The sequence below is a fragment of the Pempheris klunzingeri genome, chromosome 11 (genome assembly GCF_042242105.1).
Source record: "Pempheris klunzingeri isolate RE-2024b chromosome 11, fPemKlu1.hap1, whole genome shotgun sequence".
Taxonomy (NCBI): Eukaryota; Metazoa; Chordata; class Actinopteri; order Acropomatiformes; family Pempheridae; genus Pempheris; species Pempheris klunzingeri.
Window position 1 is genome coordinate 2,657,647 of NC_092022.1, and position 22,429 is coordinate 2,680,075.

At 45.1% G+C, this 22,429-nt stretch overlaps 2 protein-coding genes across 2 annotated transcripts in view; one reads left to right on the top strand and one right to left on the bottom strand.

Moving 5' to 3' along the window:
* LOC139209420 (glutathione synthetase-like) overlaps positions 1-22,429 on the bottom strand; it is a 180,306-nt gene that overhangs the window by 115,302 nt on the left and 42,575 nt on the right. The gene's annotated exons all lie outside the window — the stretch shown is intronic.
* pim1 (Pim-1 proto-oncogene, serine/threonine kinase) lies at positions 5,128-9,132 on the top strand. Its single transcript, XM_070839370.1, has 6 exons — positions 5,128-5,502; positions 5,655-5,761; positions 5,914-5,964; positions 6,084-6,450; positions 7,018-7,194; positions 7,304-9,132. Exons 1-6 carry the CDS (start codon positions 5,421-5,423, stop codon positions 7,516-7,518), a joined length of 999 nt encoding a protein of 332 aa, XP_070695471.1. The 5' UTR covers positions 5,128-5,420; the 3' UTR covers positions 7,519-9,132.

Genomic DNA, 22,429 nt, shown 5'->3' on the forward strand with positions numbered 1-22,429 from the left:
CATCGCAAGTGGAGCTAGTTAGCCCCAGAGTTTTAGCACAGTATTATATAGAAAGTAAGTGAAGGACCGGCTCCTGGCTTTCTAAAGCAGCCAGAATAATGTAGCTAGCTAATGAAATAATGTTATTGTAGGTAATAAACTAGTTTGCCAGGCATGCTAGTTTGTTCATGTTACGATTAACTGTTTAGCAGAGGAGTTTAGTGGTATTATCATTCAGTGACAAGGAGGTTAACAAACCCTTTATGGATGAATTTGGGGGGTTTGGGGGTTATTTATAGGCAATCACTTCTAACAACAGTGTCATTATCAGCAGGAATCAGAGGGATAAACTAGGAAGTGCTATTTCCTGCGATCTGACCCCCCCCCCCCCCCCATATGGACAGGTTTAAAAGCTGACAGCAGTCCTATTTTTACACACTGATTATACTCTCCGCCTTAACAAGCTCAACAATAGCCATAAACAAACCTTACATGGGTCTTTCAGTAGCCGAACCCCTAATTGAGACAAGTGGGGATAATTTCCTCCAACAGTCTGATTGGCGCTGCACAGGTATGCCAATAACCTCTGACCCCGAGCCAGGCCTGTGCTGACATGAAAGTTGACCCGTGGTGACCTTTAGGCTTCTCAACAGGCCCTCTGTGGTGCTTTCCCACATAGGCCTGCCTTTGATGTCCACTGGAGCCTTTTCCCATGGCCCCCGCCAGTCAAGACCTCTCTGGACTTGAGGGTTAAGAGGCTACCTGACGAAAGGTCAGGCCACACCGGAGGTTACCCACCGCGCAGCTATTCCTTCTTCCTTCAAGCCACCTCCAAAAATAACCCCCACCCCCCCTTGCCTCACCCCCCCCAGCACCCCATGCACTCGCACACAAACATTCACACATGCTGATGCTTTCCTTATTTGGGGAGAGCTAAGAAGCCTTCGCGGCTAATTTGGAAGCCTGACAGATAATGTTTCAGCGTTTGTGTTTATTTGTGTATGTGTGTGCTTAAGTGTGTATAAGCGTGGGGTGGTCAGGTCAGCGGTGCTCTCAGAGTGGGCAGCTGCCAACCATAACTTTCTCCTCGGACATGTTTAAGCTGTGAGATCAGCGTTGGGAGGGTCGATGAGGTAACAATCAATGAGGTGACAGCTCGAGTGCAAGACCATGGGAGCTCTGTGTGGACGACAACAGGTTAAACTGCCTGTCTGATACCTCGGCATGTTCACAAGCCACTAAGCAATGAATTCCTGATCACCAAGTCTAAAGTAATAAGAAATGATAACCCCGAAGACCCTCATTGTCTGGCAGCCCAATCAACATAACTGACATGGGCAGGCTTTGTTTGTCTGCTCCTCCTGCTGAGCTGCTGGGCAGTATTTAGGGCCGTCCTCTAATTATGGGGCTATCTGTGTCAATCACTGTCAAGGTACACACAACACCACAAGACACCCGGCTTCATTCCACTTCTGCAGGCCGCGCTGGCCGTCACATATCCAGGCTGACGGCGCTGTCGGTGACGAGCGTACAAATGGCTCTGAGTGATTTAACATTAACGCTTCAGAAGATGATGGCTTAATGGTTCCATTTATTATGCCTGTGTGAAATAGCCTTTTCATAAACATAAAAGCGTCATTATGAAGAATGTAGCCTATTTTCTAGACCATGTTTCTATGAAAAATGCATGCGTGTTGCAAATGCACGCTGCTACATATGTAATCACGATGCATCCATGTAGACTAATTACTGCAATGAAATGGTGCAAAAAAACGAGTGTCATTCACTCTATTAAGAGAATTTATCTGCATTACCATCATTACAGCTGAAGGGTTATTCCAGTCCACGGTAGGCTCGCACATCTTCAAGCAATTATAATATAAAAACAGCAATTATCCTTTAGTTGGGAATATTTACACATCTGCAGCGCTGAGTTATATTGTGGGCTTTAAAGTCACCCTTGTGAACGGCAAGGCTGTCAGCGGAGGATCGAAACCATTATGGGAGAAAATTACAGAGAAAGTCCATTAACCCTTAACATGTTCATCTTTAAAGAAAAGCCGGTGCGCTTTCACTCAGACTAGCTGCAGTAGTTATTCCCTGCAGATAGTTAAGCATAAAACACAAATAAATCAACGTATCATAATTATATACCCTCCATACCAGCATCACTTGATGCTCTATCCATTATCCAACGTCCAGTCCACTCAGGGTGTCGAGGGGCATGAAAAAAAAGGACCATTGCAAGCCCACCCCACACTTGCCTCGTCCACCTCCATAATTATTTTTCCTGCCACTTAAAGAGTGGCAGCAGGTGGGGTCTGGGGACAGCTGGAGAGGTGATTGGCTGGCCGTCATGATTGATGGACGAACAAGTGTTTTAAGTGCGGACAAGTGGCTGAGCCTTTTTTTTTTATGATGTCCAGGAAGACAGGAAAGAGTAAAAGAGAGAGGCGGCAGAGAAGACAGCCAAGGCCACATGAGGGGAAGTGAATCATCTCCCGAGAAGAATATGTTCGCTTTGTTAATATGTGACGTAGGAAGCGCCATTACTTTGTACAGCGAGAGTGGAGGTGGAGCATCGGGTCAAGGGTGTACTGAAGGGTCAGTTAGATAACGAAGCTTATGGCAACATTCAATTAAGACACAAAGTTGTAGAAAAAGGAAAACTACCTTACTTGTACACGTGAATGTCAATGTTCTTGAAATGAGCACAAAGTAATATTAGTAAAAATTAGTAAAAGTAAGTGGACTGCACACAAATTGATCGACGCACATAGAGAAATATAATTTGGTGTTGTGAAACCTTCCTGTGGGCAGGGTTTCTATTTATCTAGAAAGAGGAAGTCATTCGTAGAAGTAGGCCTATTATGTAAGCCAAAACTTTTACCACAATGCTGTTTTCCCTCGTGGCCTCTAAAGTGTCAGTGCAGGACAGATATGTGAAAGAAAAGGTGGCAAAAAAAACAAAAAAACTTGAGTGAATGACAAAAGCTCATCCGACACCAAGCTGCATGGGAGATCGCTGGCATAAAAAGTGGGATGCCCTGCTTTACAGTAAGAACCTGCCACCCCGTCCTCGGGGGAAACTGTGACTCCCAGAGATTGGACCGAGCAGCTGGCCCCCAAAGAGAGCGGTGCAGCTAATAATCTGTCCCCCCCCTGACAGATGAGGTTAGATGGCCGTCATTTGAGCCCTGCTGATCACGCAGGCCGGAGAGATGCGCTCACTGCTGGTATTTCTGCCCGCGGTCACTGTCACACTCGTCGTTTTGGACCTCTCCATTTTCACACACCTCTCCAGTGCCCCTGACTGAGCGTGGCCTCAGCACACACTCCTCTCTGCACCTTTCCCCACACTATAAACCCCACCGACGCTTAAGCTACGATTACTATGGTGTTACTAAGATAAGAGCATAGATGTTCCATGTTATTCAGCTGTGAATTTAAGAATACGAAAAGCAATAAGGGAGCCCTAACACCACACACACACACACACACACACACACACATGCACAAATTAAAAAGCATGCTGCAGCTACAGGGTACTGACCTATTCCATTATTTTAACTAACACTTTCCCATGTGTTGACTGGTAATCAGCACTCAGGAGTTCCTCAATGCAACACCTGATTTACATACTGCCTTCAAACATGTCGGAGGCATTAGTGGAATTTGCCCAGGGCTTCCCAAAAGCATGTGTGAACACCCACATACTCTTTTTTTTTTTCCTCTACTCCAGTCAGCCAGGATGCCCTGCAAACCACTTAGGAAACAGTCCACTAACTTCTCCACGCCTGCTTTATGACCAAGGTGGTGGAGGTTTGTGTTAAACCTGCATTTTTGTGTGCAGATCTCGTCATGCATTTGAATAAAGGGTCGCTTATACATGCATGCAGAGGGATTAAAAGAGTGCAGGGAACAAAAGTACATGAATAACACTTAAATAAGTATTTCTTCCTCATTCACCCCCCCCCCCCCCAGTTTGACAGAGAGTCACATGACATGTTTGGTGAAATGCAGCGCGTCAGCATTGTGATGGTTTACGAGTTTGCATGAAATTTCAAAGCAAAACAAAACACAAGTTGGGCTGGGGAGGGAGAGACAGAGCGTGCTTTTCAGACAATAACATGCGCGGGAAAAGGAGGGCGGGGAGGAGAGGAGCAGAGAGAGAGAGAGAGAGAGGAGGAGGGGGGAGTAAATGGAAGTCTTTTTATCTGTAGTTTCCCACATCCTGTGAACGGCTGCAAGCGCGGCCACCCAATTTGAAAGAATGAGAGGAATGCGCCCATTCTCCCCAGCGGGCTTTGATGCGCAGCCAGTTGAGAGGCATTGTCAGGCAACTCAAATAAAGACTTGCAGTCCCGGACTCCACTGCAGCCAATAAACCCCCGTGTTTAATGTGAAAATAATCAGGTAAATGGCAGGGGTCAGAATAGCTGGAATGCAATTGATGAACTGCTCCCAGGTTGTGCACGTCTCCCAAGTGTCTTTATTATTAAGCTGCTTTTTAGCTGTTGGTAAATAAGATAACGTTGTTATTCGTCTCACATTGGGGACATTTGCAAAGGCAGACGCAACAAAACAAAAAACACAGACTTTAACGTCAAATATGGTGAAACTCTATGTTTTACTTTAATAGAGTACAAAACAACCTACTGTACATCCAGTTTCAGTAACTTTTAGAAACTCCTGGTGTGTGTGTTTTCTTTTTTTTAAAGCCTATAAATAATCATCTATTCACATCTTCTATTCTCTGACTCAGTTTCCCGCGAAGATAGGAGACAGGAGGGCTAAGGGGGGGGGGGCTTCCCTTGGTTTTGGCTTTGAATATGCATCTCCCTCCAACTTGAATTCATAATTGTTGCTTTAGTCCTCCCTCCCCCCTCTAACCTCCCCCATTTTAGCGCGTTTTTTATTCCCGCCACGTCTGAGTCTGCCCGGCCTGTTTTGAGGCTGGCTTGGCTTGGCTTTATTTTCATTCGGTGATTGACGTGCGTTTGGAACGCGCAGCTGCAATCCTATTGGCGCATTGGAGCGGAAGTAGCCGGGACGAGCGGTGACGCCAGGCCCAAAGACAACGCCCCCTTACTACCGCCTTATAACCGTCCTCCCCCCCGCTCGTTGTTTCTAAGAGCCGGTGTCTGACGGAGGCATTGGTCTACGCGCCGTTTTTACCGGTTTATACACCTGAATTTTACTCAACTGTTTACAAAACATTGCGGGGAACATCCGGGACGAAGTTTTGGGACACATTTTCCTGGACAACAAGCTGTTTTTACCCCCCTCCCCTTACCCCACGGATGAAAGGATCCTTACCGCATTTTCGTCGCTGCAACGTGGACTTAAAGCCGCACACGGAGAGACGTATACTCGGAATAAAAAATTACAAAACGAAGAACCTCCAGACACTCGTTGACCCGTGGCGGATATCTTTTTAAATGCTGCTGTCCAAGCTCAACTCTCTGGCCCACATCTCCGCCGTAGACATGCCGGCGAAGATCCAGCTCCAAGTTCATCAAGGTTAGACGCCCTTTTTCTTCTCGCGGAGGACGGAGCCGCAGCAATGGCCGCGTTGCTGCCGCGTTTGTTTACAACCGAGTGTCCCCGTTATTGTGCCGTGGTGTGTTTTAGGACACGGTATTTACCGGCTGTGTTTATGTTTGTATCCATAGTGAAGGAGAGGGAGCCCTTCGAGAAGCTCTACCAGGTCGGCCCGGTGCTCGGCAGCGGCGGCTTCGGCACCGTGTACTCCGGGACGAGGGTGGCTGACGGAGCTCCGGTTAGTCCGCCTCATGTGTTATTATTAGTATTAGTATTATTATTAATGCATTAATGTGTATTGTAAAGCAGCTGCTGTGTGTGTGTGTGTGTGTGTGTGTGTGTTGTTACTGGGCGTGTGATCTAATGTGAGGCTCCTCTTTGCTTCACCAGGTCGCAGTCAAACATGTGGCCAAGGACAGGATCTCCGAGTGGGGAGAGCTGGTGAGAAACACTATATTTAGACGAAATATCTTATTATATGTGTTGCTTCTATTTAAGCTTAGTATCTGGGCGCTGTTTATTTTTGGCACAAATTGCTCATCACGCCGTTGTCTCCTCAGCCTAATGGCTCCCGGGTCCCGATGGAGATCGTGCTCCTGAAGAAAGTCGGGACGGGCTTCCGCGGCGTGATCAAAATGCTGGACTGGTTCGAGCGACCGGACAGCTTCATCATCGTGATGGAGAGGCCGGAAAACGTCAAGGACCTGTTCGACTTCATCACGGAGAGAGGTGCCTTACCGGAGGAGCTGGCGCGGAGCTTCTTCCGCCAGGTGCTGGAGGCCGTGCGGCACTGCCACAGCTGCGGCGTGGTGCACCGGGACATCAAGGACGAGAACATCCTCATCGACCTCCGCACCGGGGAGATGAAGCTCATAGACTTCGGCTCCGGAGCCCTGCTCAAAGACACCATATACACAGACTTTGATGGTGAGACTGCCAACTGCTCCAAACATGCAGCTTGATGTTAATTTTACTGGATGCAAAAAGGGGGGGTTAAGTTCATTAGCGGCCCGGTGAACCTCTTTAGTGGCAGCAGGAATTCCTAGGTTGTGACATATCTATAAAAAAAACCAAAAAAAAAAACCCCCCAGCAGCCTGGTAACTCCAGCTGGGCAGATTAGTCGTTGCTCTGGCGCCCCCCATTGGAGGGAGGTGGCATTTTTACAACCCAAAGTTTGTAAACAAAGTCACATGTCTGCTCCTCCTCCCACACACACTCCTCTCTCTCTCTCTCTCTCTCTCTCTCTCTCTCTCTCTCTCTCTCTCTCTCTCACACAACAACAAGGCTTGTCACGCTCCCTGGCACCTGAGCCCAGATAACAGCCTCAGAAACAGGCTGTTAATCATTTGACCCAATGCAACGCTTTCAGTTTCAGTTTGACAGTAAATATGTTAAGTGATCCGCCCGTCGGAGGAGATTTGATATTTCGAACAGGTTATTATTAAGTGAGGTTATGGTTTTTAAAGGTATCTTTATTTCTTTCCACCTGACAGGCACGAGAGTGTACAGCCCACCAGAGTGGATCAAGTATCATCGCTATCACGGGCGCTCTGCCACGGTTTGGTCCCTGGGCGTACTGCTGTATGACATGGTGTGTGGGGACATCCCGTTTGAGCACGACGAGGAGATCACGAGAGGGCAGGTCCTCTTCCGGAGGAGAGTCTCAACAGGTAGATTCACATTGCGACGCGCGGCGCTGTAGCCTTTCGGCCGCACTCGTGTGGTGTTTCACGCTTAGTTTGGTGCTCCAGACTAAATTGGCTGTCCTCTCCCCTCCAGAATGCCAGCAGCTGATCAAGTGGTGTCTGTCTCTGCGGCCGGCCGACCGTCCATCCTTCGAGGACATCATCAACCACTCGTGGATGCAGAGCACGTCCTCGTCCGTGGTCCCATCCACGGTGCAGACGGAGAAGACGGCCGCAGAGATCAGGCTGCACAGCATCAGCCACGAGCCCACAGCCTTCACGCCCACCCCCGTGGCAGTGGCACAGTGACGGAGGCAGACTCTTCGCTCTGGGCCGCTCTGGTCCGAACTGGTCTGCACCGACACAAGAGACTATTACAAAAGACTTATGTAACAGACTTGAAGCAGACAGGAGGGGGGAGGGAAGCGCACGGGCCGGCGGTCCTGGCACAGGAGACAGGAAGGTCTACAGGACTGCACACAGAGGAGGCCGAGGTCCCGACTAAACCACCATCCCTCGGCTTCAGCCTGGCGGGCCGGACCCTCCCCACCCTCACCTCCCAAACTACTTGATTTTCCCAGTCGTCAGTGTCTGAACATCATCCTGGCTGGACTCTGGTCCAGGCAACGGGTGTTTATCAGTCTGCAGGGGGGGGGGGCATGCACTGTACGCTGTACGTAGAGCAAATACAGCGCGTGTGCTCGCTGTTCTGCCGAGTGGCAAGCGGACAGTCTGAGTTATGTAACCTCTCGCTGCACTGTACTCTGCTCTCCCTCTGTCGCAGCAGAGCGGGAAGAGCAGAGCGCTGGTGAAGATTTCTAAAAAAGTGCCTTCCGTGAGATTGTTGGGGGACCCTGAAAATACTTGAATTTGTGAAAGCAAGGCGGCTCTTCTCCTCGACGAGCCGCTCACTCCTTACTCCGTACAAGGCTTTATATTGTTTATTGCTGTTTTGTTTCCTCTCATGGGCCTAGATCAGTAAAGCCTGTGCCATTTACAACCACTTGCTACCACTACTTCAACTACTCCAATGTCATTTAGCAACCAGACAACCTCATAGCTGCAGCAGCAACCTGTGCAAACAAATCATATAAAAAAAAAAAAAAAAGAAACACTGGACTTACCTCACTCTCTTTACTACAGCATCCACCTCTACTCTACAACCTCCGCTTCCTCTTCTTCTCGTGTCGTGCTGTACACAAACACAAGGCGTAGGCTCGTTCACACCCACCCAAGTGCACACCACAATGCAAACTTAACCATACCGAAATACTACATCCTCTGCTCACCACTTTGATTTTGTTATGTTTAAACAGTGCCTCACACAGGTCTTAAAATTCGGTGGAGACAAGAATTGTAAATAATAATGCTATTTATTATTGCTGTGACTTCTTTCTCACACTCAATGAGCGCAGAGTTTATTTATTTATTTATGAGAGAATTTCGGCTGTACGTATGTATTTCATTCCACAGTCACTGAAGGGCCCACAGATTATTTAAAAGACAAACAAAGACGAGATGATTTTTTTTTTGGTTTTTTTGACCATATTTATGGCTTGAAATTTTAAAAAGAGCAGACGCGTGTGTGTATGTTTGTGTATGTAATGTAAATAGCGTGTAAATAGTCCCGAAAGCACTTCCATCTTAATGTATCTAAACATTGAGCGTCTACTGATGGTAACTGGTGTCGTTACGCTGTCGTCTGCTGTGGGAGCAAGTGAATCCTGAATGTTGGACGTGTGTGTGAATGTATTTGTGTGTGTGTGTGTGTGTGTGAGAGAAATGCGAGAATGAGAAAACACTCGTGGTTTTTATGATTGCAGCTTGGATTGTTGTTTTGTTTTCATCCATTCGAATTAGAATTGTAAATTATGCTAGAAACTATTTTTATACGATTTCAATAAAATATTTTTTTAACAATGACGCTCGACTCCTTTTTGTGTTGCTTCAATCAACACAGTCGGTTGTTTTCAGCCTCTGTAGCTCAACATAGTCACGATGAAAAGGTTCTTCACGCTGAGGTGAAACCAAGTATCACACATACATCAGTAAAACTAGATTTGATAGGGCAGGTTTTTTATGATAGAAATAAAATGTACATATATAAAGAAGCTAAAACAACAGAGGTGTTTTTAACAGTTTTTTTTTTTTTAAAAACAAACATAATGAGTAGGTCAAAGAGTTATACAAGTTCTCAGCAGGGTTCCTGTTTGGTGCCCTTGTAGAAAAGCAGCGGATATGGAGAACAGATGAAGAGATAAGAGAAGCTGGTACAGAGCAGATGGCAACAAAAGGGGCCGGTGTGTTTTCATACAGAGGAGCAAACAAGCTCAAAACTCTGACTTTCTGCTACTCACTGTTAAGAATGGTGCACAGCACCCACTTGATCACTGTTAGAAAAGTGTTTATTCATAGAGAACCTTGACTCGTGTGTCGTTTGTCTGAGAAGGCACTCGACTCAGAGGAGTTATCATCCTGAGATGAGTTCATCATGGCTGAATCGAAGCATTCACCCAGTGAGTCTCTCCCTCCCCACCCCATCCTTCACTGTAAACCCAAACCCAGTGTACTAGAGCACAACCTGGTCCCACATAAACTGACACAGGGCCACAGAGGTGAGGTAGTTTTACAGCCAATTCACAACTAGACAACCTGGAGCCAAGTAAGGATATAATATAGGTGAAAACAGCTCCATCTTGTCGAACTACAGCGTTAAAATCATTAATAATAATCCAGTAATATCATGCATGTAAAGTACTTTAATGTTTAATACTTTAAATACATTTTCTGATAATACTTTGCAAAATGTTTAAATGCAGATTTCGTACGTGTTACCTACCTCACACACAGGAAAGTATTTCACTTAGTAATGCTTTTATTTAATTAAAGGATATGGTCTTCCACCCCTGCTCCATCGCGTGAGTTATAAGCTCTGCCAATTCACAGCTGGAATGTGGGCAACTGCTTGTTTTCATGGGTTTAATCCCACTAACAAGATGCAGATGCTTGTGGGTTAATCTAGACATTGATAGTGACCAGCAGGCAGCAGCCTGTCGTGGGTCTGCTCTCTCGGACAGATAAGAGTTGTAGGTTTAATCAGTTGTGATGCTCCCCTGGGACTCCCAGCCTCACAGCCAATCTACCTCAGCACAGCGCTGCCAGGACCCCCCCCCACCTACAGCAATACGAAGATTTACACATTGGCAAATTACATAGAGGTCGATTATGCGGCTGCTCCCATCAGCCCCAGTTAGAGCTTGTCAGGTGAATGTAATGTGTGTTTACCAGGTGAATGGATAGATGGGGGCTGAAATACAGGGATGTGCAGTGCTGTGCAAAAGTCTTGGGCAGGTGGGAAGGAAAGCTGTAAAGTAAGAATGGTTTCAAAAATATACAATTTAATTCTTTAGTTTTTATTGATTTGCAAAATGCAATGTGAGCAAACAGAAGAAAAATCTAAATCAAATCAATATTTGGTGTGACCATCCTCTTCTTTCAGAACAGCATCAGTTCTTCTAGGTACACAAAGTCAGGAGGTTTGTAGGATCATAGTCAGGAGTGTGATTAACCAATTATACCAAACAGGTGCCAATTATCATCAGTTTCATAAGTAGGTAGAAACACAGTCATTAGCTGAAACAGAAGCAGCTGTTGGAGGCTTAAAACTGGGCGAGGAACAGCCAAACTCTGCTACCAAGGTGAGGCTGTGAAGACAGGTTCATGTCACAGGTCATCATGTTCAGACTGAGCACAGCAACAAGACACAAGGTGGTTATGCTGCATCAGCAAGGTCTCTCCCAGGCAAACATTTCAGAGCAGACTGAGGTTTCAAGATGTGCTGTTCAGGCTCTTTGGAAGAAGCACAAAGAAAAGTTGAGGACCGTAGACGCAGCGGTCGGCTGAAGGAATGAAAAACACATTGTTCTTATTTCCCTTCAAAATCTGAAGATGTCCAGCAGCCATCAGCTCAGATCAGATCAGGTACACCATCTACTGCCCGCAGAAGTCTGGCCACAAGTGGTCTTTATGGAAGAATTGTGGCCAAAAAGCCAAACCTCCAACGTGGAAACATGGTCAAGCTACAAAAAAATGGCAGCAGGAGCTTTGGACTGATGGAAAATCTGAAATATGTGGCTGCAGCAGAAGGCAGTTTGTTCCCTAAAGGGCTGGAGAGCAGAACAATAATGAGTGTCTGCAGGCAACAGTGAAGCTGGTGGAGGTTCCTTACAGGTTTGGGGCTGCATTTCTGCAAATGGAGTTGGGGATTTGGTCAGAATTAATGGTGTCCTCAGTGCTGAGAGATACAGGCAGATACTTATCCATCATGCAGTACCATCAGGGAGGCGTCTGATTGGCCCCAAATGTATTCTGCAGCAGGACAACGACCCCAAACATACAGCCAATGTCACGTTTGGACAAATAGACAAGAGGTGGATTTTCTTTCTACATAATCTTAAAGTAATCTTCCAAAGATGTTTTTAATCACTTATTATTTCTTAGTTATGCCACAGAAGCTCTGAAGACGCTGGCTCAGCTGTTATTATTACACTAAGCATAAGTAACACAGGTAATTAATGTTTACACACAACGCCGCTCATTCGCGATAAAGCGTTTAAGTCCAGATCATCCCAAGGGTTTTACTAATACCTCTCCGCCGGTGCACGCAAACTCACAGAGTCAAACTCTGGGGGTCACTCTCCTTCAGCACCCACTAATCCTCAAGCCTATCCCTGATATCTGTTCCCTGATCGGCCTCTGCTCGTCTTTCAAACACAAAGCTTTATCCTTCAAAGATTCTCAGATATCCACGTTTCAAGCCACGAATAACCCAAATCAAAGTCCTGTGGTGGCGCCATGCGACTCACCGTATGCATGTTTGCACCAGATAATAATAGACAGAGGTCATCAAAGGAAATCAGCTCTAAAAATAAAATGTCATCTCCGACATGAATTCAAGTGTCAGTCCTCAGTAAGTCTTTTGATCTGACGATGGCTTTCTTGTTCAGGTACTCAGACAACATACAATTTCCCTGAAGATATCAGAGACACCACAGATAGAGACCGAAGATAGTTTCCTCGAATGACGCCGCTATTCATTTCCCCTCTCATTCTGAGAACCACATCAAGTTCTGTGTGTCTGCTGTGTGAACATCCTAACATGCAGCTATGGAGTCCCGCTCTTCTCGAGCCTCCAAGTATTCAAGCTGGAAAGCAGAACTTCTCGTAAAAAGGTCACCGTCTGCTTCTTCAGACTTGCAAAATGGGGGAGAGGTTCATCGCCAAGCAAAAACTAAAGACTGAGTCTGTTTTTACAGTCATTGTTTCACTAATAAAAAGTTAAACAAGCTTGATTAAGGAATCAAATGACACACACGACTGTCACACTGTGGAAGAGGCTCGTGGTGACGATCTAAAGCTCACTAATTAACACATTCTATTTGGTTTATTCAATCTAATCTTTAACACTGAAGAGTAAAAGAAACCTGCAGTCTCACAGGTGGGACAGATGTGTTGTGCTGTTTCTTCACCGGACACAGCGACTCTCTGAAGTCTGAACTGATTGCCTGGAAATTAAACCAAAAGACAGGAAGTCTTGTCATCAAGATAGACAGGGTAGTTTGCTCTTTAGCCCTGTTTCTAGCCTTTAAGATAAGCTAAGCTAAGCTAAGCTTACTGGACAGACATGATGGTGGACAGAAAGTGAATAAAACCCATTTTCCAAAATGTCAAATTGTTCTCCACTACAGTGTCCTATTGTTCAAACTACCATTGTTTGTTGACCACAGTTTTCCCTGCACATGTGGAAGGACTAATACAGAGTTGGGTGTATTTGCATGGCCTGCCGGTGAGTCATCCCAACCCCCCCACCCCCCCCCCAGAGTTAATTTGACTGTCTAAGTTCGACAGTGAGGTGAGTCATCTCAGAAATAGGCCACAGTGAAACAGCGACCAGAGACGTTTCTGAACAACACTGTCTATGTTTGGCTTTCAGAAGAAAAGACACATTGATAACTCATTTGTTCTCCTTGAACAGATCTGATGTGTGATAATGAGTCAGTGAGCGTGTCATTTGTTTGGATCACATTACCGCGGCCGCGATGCAATATGTTCTCCTGCTCATCCCCGGCAGGCGTTATTGACCTGTGGTTCATCTGTGACCTGTTCCTGTAAGCCAGGAACGTCACTCTTCTTCCTCTCTTCTCAGGAAACCCAGCTGTTAGATACGGGGCTGCTGGGTAATGTTGTCAGGACCTTCTCCCCCACCCCCCCATCCCCCAGCCCCTCCCCTCGCCTCTATCTCTCTTTGTGTCACTGTCTGTCTCCATCTGCATGTGTTTATCTGCTCGCTTGATAAATACTCTACAGGCAAAGGCACACACATTCACATCCTTGCGCACACACAGGCAGGGTTTGCAAACACTCCCAGATGAATGGGAAATCATGTGTGCTCTGGTTTAGTCTGTGAATTATGATGTTGGGAAATGGGCCTACACACAGGCCCCATATCTCCATGCATCAGTTGGGAAATATTTAGTGTTTGGCTATGTAGTAAAGAACGTGTTATACACACAACCAAAGGCGTTACACTCATAAACAAAGACTGTTAATACCTCAGTCATGGGAAAAAAAGGATTATTCTCTGGTTAACAGTCTTAATGACAGCTTTCAAACTACACAGATTTTCTCCACTATACTTGTGAGGGCCTTTAATTGACTTATAGCAGTTGCACTTTATATATTTTCATTTGTGGAACTTTGTACTTCTACTGTCTTTTGTTGTATTTCAAAGGGGGAAACATTCAACACCACGTATTTAAAGCAGCTGGATCCATTAAAGGTGCTTCTCAACCGTCCAACATACTTCATAAAGAGTTCTCCTCCTGTTCATACTACAGTTTATAGTAAAGTAACTGTGTGTTCACAGTGTGCAGCGCGTTTACATACAAAGTCAATGCAAAGATGAGAGTGACAAGTAAGCCTGCTGTCCGACTCACACAAGTAAACGTAATATGGCCACACAGTAAAAGTCTGAATGCAGGACTTTTGCTTGTAATCAAGTACTTCTACATTCTTCTAAAGAATCCAAATACTTCTTCCACCACTATCTAATCAATTTAAAGGGCTATTCCAGCTGTTAAGTGTTGCTCCCCCATGAAATTGGGGGACTTTGGAGAGGCCAGTTAAAGAAAGTGATACCCTGATTTTAAGTTAAGCTCCAGACACCCCTGGATCACACTGTCCACACCTTTCACACTCCACACCAGTTCATAATTAAGCCTAGATGACCGCCACAGACCAAGAAGTGCTGAGTAAAGTCAGGAGCAGCAAAATGTCCTCATTTTAGAGAATTTCCATCGTTTTTTCTGACTTGGTGAGGTCACTTCAACCTCATAAAAGGCAGAAGCAGAGGAGTGCACACAGACTCACACACAGACAGTAAGTGAGTAATGGATGATGGCCAGCCACTGGCTGCGTCATTTCTTCCAGCACTGTGAGAGTGAGATGCTCCAGTAAAGGTCGAGATGAACTGCTGCCTCACACACTGTTCCAGATGTCACCGCTCGGCTCCGAACCTGCTCTTCTTCACTCGTCTATCAGTTGATCCACTCTGTGTGTGTGTGTGTGTGTGTGTGTAGACGGTGGGGGAGGTCGGGGTTTTGGGCACCAGACTGTCGGGCCGTCCTGGCTGCTATGCTCAATCAAATTTAGCCTCTAAGGAGTATTTGTCTGTTGCCAGGGTTGAAAAAGGCTCCTTTCCACAGACGAGGAGCTCACAGTTTCCATCTCTTCACAGTGGGATGAGTCACACAGTGATGTAGTGGTAAAGGTGGGTAAAACTATGACCACCAGCTGCTGATCACCGCAGAAACAGCCCCCAAAACTTCAGTCTATCCCTTTCTCCTTCATGTAATAATAACAATAATAGAGTCTGAGGACCAGGGGGTCTGGGACAGGGTGGTCAGAGTCAGAGAGGTACTGAGGAGTGAGTACATGGAGGCATTTGAATGTGAGTAGGAGGATTTTGTAATAACTGGAAGCCAGTGTTGGTGGATGAGTGTTTGGGTGATGTGCTGCCAGGGCTTGGTGCGGGTGTGAACCCTGGCAGATGAGTTTTGAGCGTACTGGAGCCTGTCGAGGGCTTTGCTGGGAACCCCAGACAGGACTCCATTAGTCAAGGCAACGTGGATGAGGGGTTCTGCCTGCTTGGGAGTCTGAGAGTGATGATCAAAGCCTGGAGATGGTCCAGGATGACACCAAGTTTGCGGACCTCCAACCTTCTGAAGTAGCACCTTGGGGGCCACAACCATGAGCTCTGTATATGATCCATTCTTCTTAAGGACGACACCTTAAGTTACTGTAGATACTAATATATTTCCCTCGTTCCAGAGCCACTCTGACATATATAATATGGGAAGCACATATAAATATATCATCATATATATATTGGGGGGGTCAAGCTCATGGCCTCTAGGGTTCTGCACAGTATCTCAGCTGTTTGCTCTCCTCAGATGTTGCACCTGGAATCTGCTGCAGCTACTCTCCCAGTTTGCGGGTCCCAGCCCCCAGTGCTCCCATCACCACTGGCACCGCTGCTGCCTTTACTCCCCACATCTCTTCTAGCTCCTCTGATATTTTTCGAGCTGCTGATTACCCACAAAATGATCTCATATTGCTGCAGTAGCTCATCTCTTCAGGTATTTGTTGTGGTTATTCTAGTTGCCAGGTCTTTCTTATTTGATTGTGTTTTTTTGTGATTTGACTGGAAAGCTACAAATAAAACATCAGACTATTTATCAAGTGAAAATGCACCAGGCAGCTTTAACAATGTGTGTCAAGTAAACACAATGAGCTAACAGCATTTTTGACTCCTGTACACATATCTTTCAGGAAGCCAATGCCAGTTTTAGTTTTCTTTATTGTTTTTTTTTTTTAAAGAAATACAAACAATCTCATTATTTTCTTTTGGAAGCAAAAAAAACGGTCAATAAAGACACTCCTCCTCTTCCAGCAGGAGTAAAGAACACCACAATAAAACGCTCTACTACAACGCAGTGTTAGTTAGCCCCACCCATCTGCTACTTGAAGCAGTATTAAACAAATGCACGCACAGACAAATTGGTATGTTCAGTCAGTGAAATAAGAATGTAATCAAAAACTAGGAGATGGACCAGTGGTGTCCATATGATCTACAGAAGGTGCACCCTGTCATGCTATATTATATGTGTTTATCATCCCTATAATAATGTGGCATCATCCCTAAGGTCTTTATGTACAATATCAGCAATTGCAGAAGCTATGCTGAGTGGCAAAGCTTCAGCACAGAGCAATAACGTATTCTCAGAGCACCAGTGATGATTATTGTATTTTCTTCCAGGGTTACATCTGTAGAGTCACTGCAAACAGAAAACAGCAGAGTGTGAAATTAACGAAAGCAAACACAGCGGCAAAGCATTTGTTCATCAACTGATGTTCCCATGGTGGTTATTCATTGCCTCATTAAGTAGGAATGTTTTTCTCTTTCTTCTGCGTAAACGCCTCCTGTTCGGTTTAGTTTGCATGAGAAGACAGCCGGCAGTCATTCTCTCTCTCTCTCTCTCTCTCGCAACTTGTAGTCACATGAAGGCAGTTATGCTGTTGACTTTGTTTTCACATTTTTATGAATGACTCAGACTTCGTAATGAGGGAGGGAGGAAGAGAGAGAGAGGGCGGACAGCTCTCCACCACACCTCAGCACTGTCTAAACAGCTCCGCTGGATCCCACGGGCTGTGGCCATCCCAGGCCGCGATGCACCTCCATGGCTAACAAGCCCGAACATGGAGGAGGTCTAAACTGACGGCATGAGGAGCTTTGGCTACATAAACACACAGGTACCACCATATTGTGCAAGGGCTGCTGTTGCAATCCCCACTCCATTCAAACTGTTCGTTGAAGTTCCTTAGAAAAATACCAGAACCACTGATAAGAGATTACAGGACCCAGAGAGAGTGTGTTTATCATTTTGACATATGAGGCAATCTCAATTTCTGTGACAGATTACTGCAAGACTGTAAGAACACTTTTATCTCTCTGACAAATTGATAGTCACTATTTACATTATCAGTTTCTCACTTCTTTGAGTATTCATTGCCCAGATCAGAAAGTCTCATTTGTCCAATTTGTTTACATGCGAACATTTTTTGCAACAATGGCATCGCTTGACTTGAAGGTCTTGCCCAGACTGTATATAAGACGTGGATGTAGCCGCCATGAATCACCAACTGGTTTGAGGCCTCGAGTTTGGCATTTTGGCGGTCATCATCTTGGTTTTTTGAGCCAAGAGTGACGTTCTTTCTGCAAAGACCCTCTAATTGGTTAGGTTTAGGCATGCTCGGCTTTATCAGCTTTATTTGACCCTAAATGGGACCGTAATCTACAAAAAGAAGATCATGTTGTAGTGAACAGGCGATTGAGATCATAAACTTATTAGGAAAGAGAGAAATAGGGTCATTTTCTTATAGACTTCTATACAAGCTGACTTCTTTTTTGGAAGCTACAGCTGCAAACGATCAGTCAGGTAAATAGTTTAGCCAGATTATTTGGAGGGAAACTGTGTACGTGCAGCACTATGTGCAGTAAACCCATGAAAAACTGTGTGGGTTTTACTGCTAACAGTTGTTTTCTTTTCTTAGTCAGGTGTGTGATTAAAATGTGACTTCTTTTAAGTAGCGTGTGATGACCCCTGAGGTCATCTTGAGGTTGGCCCTGGTGGTTAGTGTCTGTTGTGCTTTAGTGGCTGATTGGGTTAATCAGAAGCACCTGTGGGGCCCAGGGTGCTCCTGGGTTATTTAAGAGCTAGCCACCTACTAATCACTCTCTTTGCTCACCTTCACAGGTAAAACACGCACTGGGCTTGGCCATAGTGTTCCAGCGTTCTCCTTTATGATTTGGCATGCATTTACAACACTCACGCAGACATGATTCACACATTCCTCACACCCACACTACTGATTCTACTTACTTTCATAACCCCATCCTAATTTGGCATTAATTTGGATTTGGTTTAAGTTAAATAAAATACACCTTGAACCTTTATGCTTTATGTGTCTCTCCTTTTTGTTGTGGCCTTTTGAGCCAGGTCATAACATAGCGTTACTCTGAGATTTGAGCAATAAGATTGTATTCACCTGGTTAGGTGTGTACATTGTTATTATCACAGACGGGAATGATGACAACAACTAGGGGAACGTTGTTGTTGATGAGAGTGAATCAAAACAGTAAAGTTGGGGGCCGTAAAACCAAAACGATGTTTAAAGATGCTATAAATCTCCATAGAGCTGACGGGAACTGTAGAGTGAGGTGATAAGCCACAGCTGTCACATCATACATACACATCTGACCCATTGTTAATATAAACATATTGATTACAGCAGCTTTAGCATATTGGCAGGGAGATTACCACTGGGCTAGAGAGACGGCCAGAAGTCCAAATAAGTATTCAAGCAACTGGAGATGAGCTAAACTTCCCTCTTCTATCCACCAGAGGAAAACAACAGAGAGGACATTCATGCTAAGCAAGAAATTAGGAGGTCTGAGCTGACACAGGCCAGTTGAAGCTTCTCACCGGACACACTTGAAAAGCCTCTTCTCTTCTATTTGCCCTAGTTAAAACATTTTCATTGAGTATTTTTCCCAGGCCTGGTTGGGAAGTGTGGGAGTCCAGGAACTCACTGTGGTAGCTAAGTGGCTCTGTGTTTGTCTCCAGGATGCCTGTTGGGTTTCCAGGGTAGTGGGAGTAACTTGTCTGAGCCAAGGGTGACCCTGACTTTCTCTTTGGCCAATTCCCCAAGCAGCTGATAGGCTGTGGGAGGGGGAGGCAGCGGATCCTTGAATCTGAAAGGTTATGGGAAGGGGAGGTTGAGGAAGCTCAGAAGAATAGAATTGGACAAAATCACCCCAAAAAAAAAGGGGTTCTGCTCTGCATTCATGATGGTTTGTGGTCAAGTTTATGTCATGACCTGTGTCTCCATACATGTCAAATCACTACACATAATAGTTTTGGGAAATACGATTATAAAATCAAATGAAGAACTTTTTATTTGTATATTTGAAAATCACAATTCACCAGTTTGTACAGCATATGACACCCTTTGGTGTGAGGACAGAGAAAAAGATCTGATGTCTGAGTGTATGAAGTATGACGCAATTAGCTTAGCTTAGCATAAAGATGTATGTGGAAGCAGCTAGCCTCGAAAGTCAAAAAACATGACAACTAATTCTTTTTTTTAATAACTAGTCATGTTTCATTCACGCACAAAGTATTATTGTCGCTGTGAAAAAGCAGAGAAATCCAGGAAGTCACTGCTAACTTCACAAGAAATTGTCACGGCATGCTTTTTAAAACCACAACTCATCTTGTGCGAAACCTCGTCAGTTGTGCCAGGTTATATCAAACACATGAGATGAAACGTATTGGTTGGCTTTGGAGATGGTGGTTTGCAGATTAATGAGCTTTGGAGCGAGTCAGGCTTGATGCTTTGAGTCTTTATGCAAAGGTAAACTAATTGCCCTCTGGCTCTGGCATCATGTTTAGCGCTCAGGCATGAGACTGGCATCAATCTTCACATCCAACTCCCGGGAAGAAAGCACATGTGGCGTATTTCCCAAAATGTGGAGCCATTCTTAAAAGCAGTGAAGCAGCATTGCTTAGCAGCACCTCAAGCATCACCTGCGCAGTTGATGCCTACATAATAATGAAACTCCTCCTTTATGCTCTGCTAAGTTTTATGAGTGTCATCAGAGTTATTTGTCTCAACAGAAGGGAAAGTTGCTGCTGGTATCTGGTTCCTGATTTGCATAATGAGGTTAGACCTGACGTTAAGAGGTAAACAAGCAGACTTGCAACCAGGTGACCAGGTTTAGATTCTTAAGATTCTTGGGCTCAGTTGGGCAAATCTGGTTAACACTCTAGAAAGAGGTGTTGTTGCCAAAAGGTGTTTGCTAATCTTCCAACTGGAGTTTTTTTTTTTCACAAGAAAAAGGCAAATGTCACCAGATGGGAGTAAGAGGAGAAATATGGGTTAGTTGCAACAGTTTAACGGTCATACCTCCCACAGCTCCCGCTGTAAACTCTCCCTGTCTGTGAGAACCTGTGCGAGGTTTCCAGGAGATGCCGGGGGAGCACTGCATTCCTATTGGCTGACTCATGGGCTTACACATCGTGCTGGCTGCTGCCACGTCCTTTAAGGGAAAAGGTCAGCCTGCTCTCCCTCTCTGTCTGCGAGGGAGAAAATGGACAAAGCAACACCAGATATGGACCTAAAAATACGACCTCAGATGCTGCAGTGCAGCGCGGGGCGAAGGGTGAGGAGACCTGGTTCTTTTCATGTAGTTACAGAAAACACACACAAACACACAGCCTTGGAGCACAGATCAATAATGTGGTGTAAACATGTGCATGTCAATGACCCGTGAATCATGCCGGTTATATGTTTCTACACAATGTGTTTTTGTGCATCTTGCTGCGTGAACAGAAACAACTGGAACTTTTCATGACATTGGGAAAGGGAACACAGAGTATCATCGCCCCAGGCTACAATAATTCCCTTGTATAATAATCCAGTTTGTCAAATAAGACTCTGGTTTGAAATTTCCTTTCACAATAACCATTGTGCTTGCCAAGAGGTTGCAAGTAGTGACACAGGAACAATGCTGATCCAAAGGCTGGGTGTGCACACAGAGACCGACCGCAGTGTGAGTAATATGAGAAACGTGATTACGCAGCCTCAAATGTAATTAAAGTTTTCCACCTTTGCACTTTGTCTTTCTTCTCGCCCTTCTCTTCCTGTCTGTCTTAACAAATATTTGTCATAACCTCCCCACCCACATGCATTCCCATTAGCCCCTCCTCTCACACTTGCTGCCTTCCCGTAAAGATGCTGCCTCGCACACTTCCTCATTCCTGAAAAACCAATAAAGAACGCTGATGTGGCAACGCTCAAGCTTCTGCTTGCTAGCGCTGGCTTCAGGGGCTTTGACCCTCACCCAGTGCGTTTGACAAAGAGGCGCTTGGAGGTGATGTTGAAACTCTGAATTTCATTTGGTTTCGTGGTGGATTGTCACCCGCAGGTGACTGACTGTGTGATGATTTATGATAAACAACGCTGCTGAAATGCAGGTGCAGTAAACAGGTTTTATTGAGATACAACACCATGAGTCACACTTCCAGTAAGGATTCACCAAGTCATGGAGGAAAGACACAAGAAGGGAGGAAGATGATTTATACTCCCCATTTCCCGATTCTGCATTGTAACAAGCAAATTGAATGTATCAATAAATTCATTTTAAAAAAAGCATTATGATATATGTGTGGTCATTTCATTCATAGATGTTAGTGATGTCACTATGCACTTAGCTACTTAGACAGTTAGCGTGCGAAACCCTGTGTGCTCTACCCACCTTATTTTGGTGTTTAGTTCGACCACCACCTGAAACTAAGCTGAGGATTGCTCATAAACTTGTACATCCCTTTATTCATCAGCGACACCACTTTCATTGTGGGACAATGCCGACGATCAGAAGTACCTGACCGGACGTCTCACATAAAAAAAAAAAAAAGTAAACTGGTTGCATCTGTATGTCAGCTGCAGCAGATGGAAAGGTTGTATAAGCTAAGCTGTATTGCTAACTAGCATGTTTAGTGGGAGACGTGTGTGTTAGAAGTTGCATTAATATTCAGCTGTGTCCTATTAGTAACGTTTTACAGACCACAGAACACGTAACTTTAACAATTTGTTGCAGTTTAACATTGGTATTAATACACAGCTTACCCCATTTACCCCATGTTTCCCGGGTCAATTGAAGTGTCTCTTCATTCTCTGTGGCGTAAAAAGAATATATCACTCAAGGCCTCATAGCATTTTTTTTTTTTATTCCTCCGCTGGTTTGCAGGACTCAGACTGTCGCCCAGGAAATACAAAGCATCACATAAGCACGATTACAAATATTTTATATAATCTCATTCATTAAAAGGCCTGGTAAATATGACCTGAAATCAGTATCATGGTTGTTTGTCACATTTGAAAAGATTAATGAGACAATATCTTTTTAAATACAACTGTGCACAAGACTCACAGCGGAGCTCACCCACGCTCTCGCTACATAATGAGCCTTCCCGGTGATCAAGCTCCTTGTGTTTCCATCCCTAAATGGCTCATTTTCCGGCAGTGGATAAAATAATGC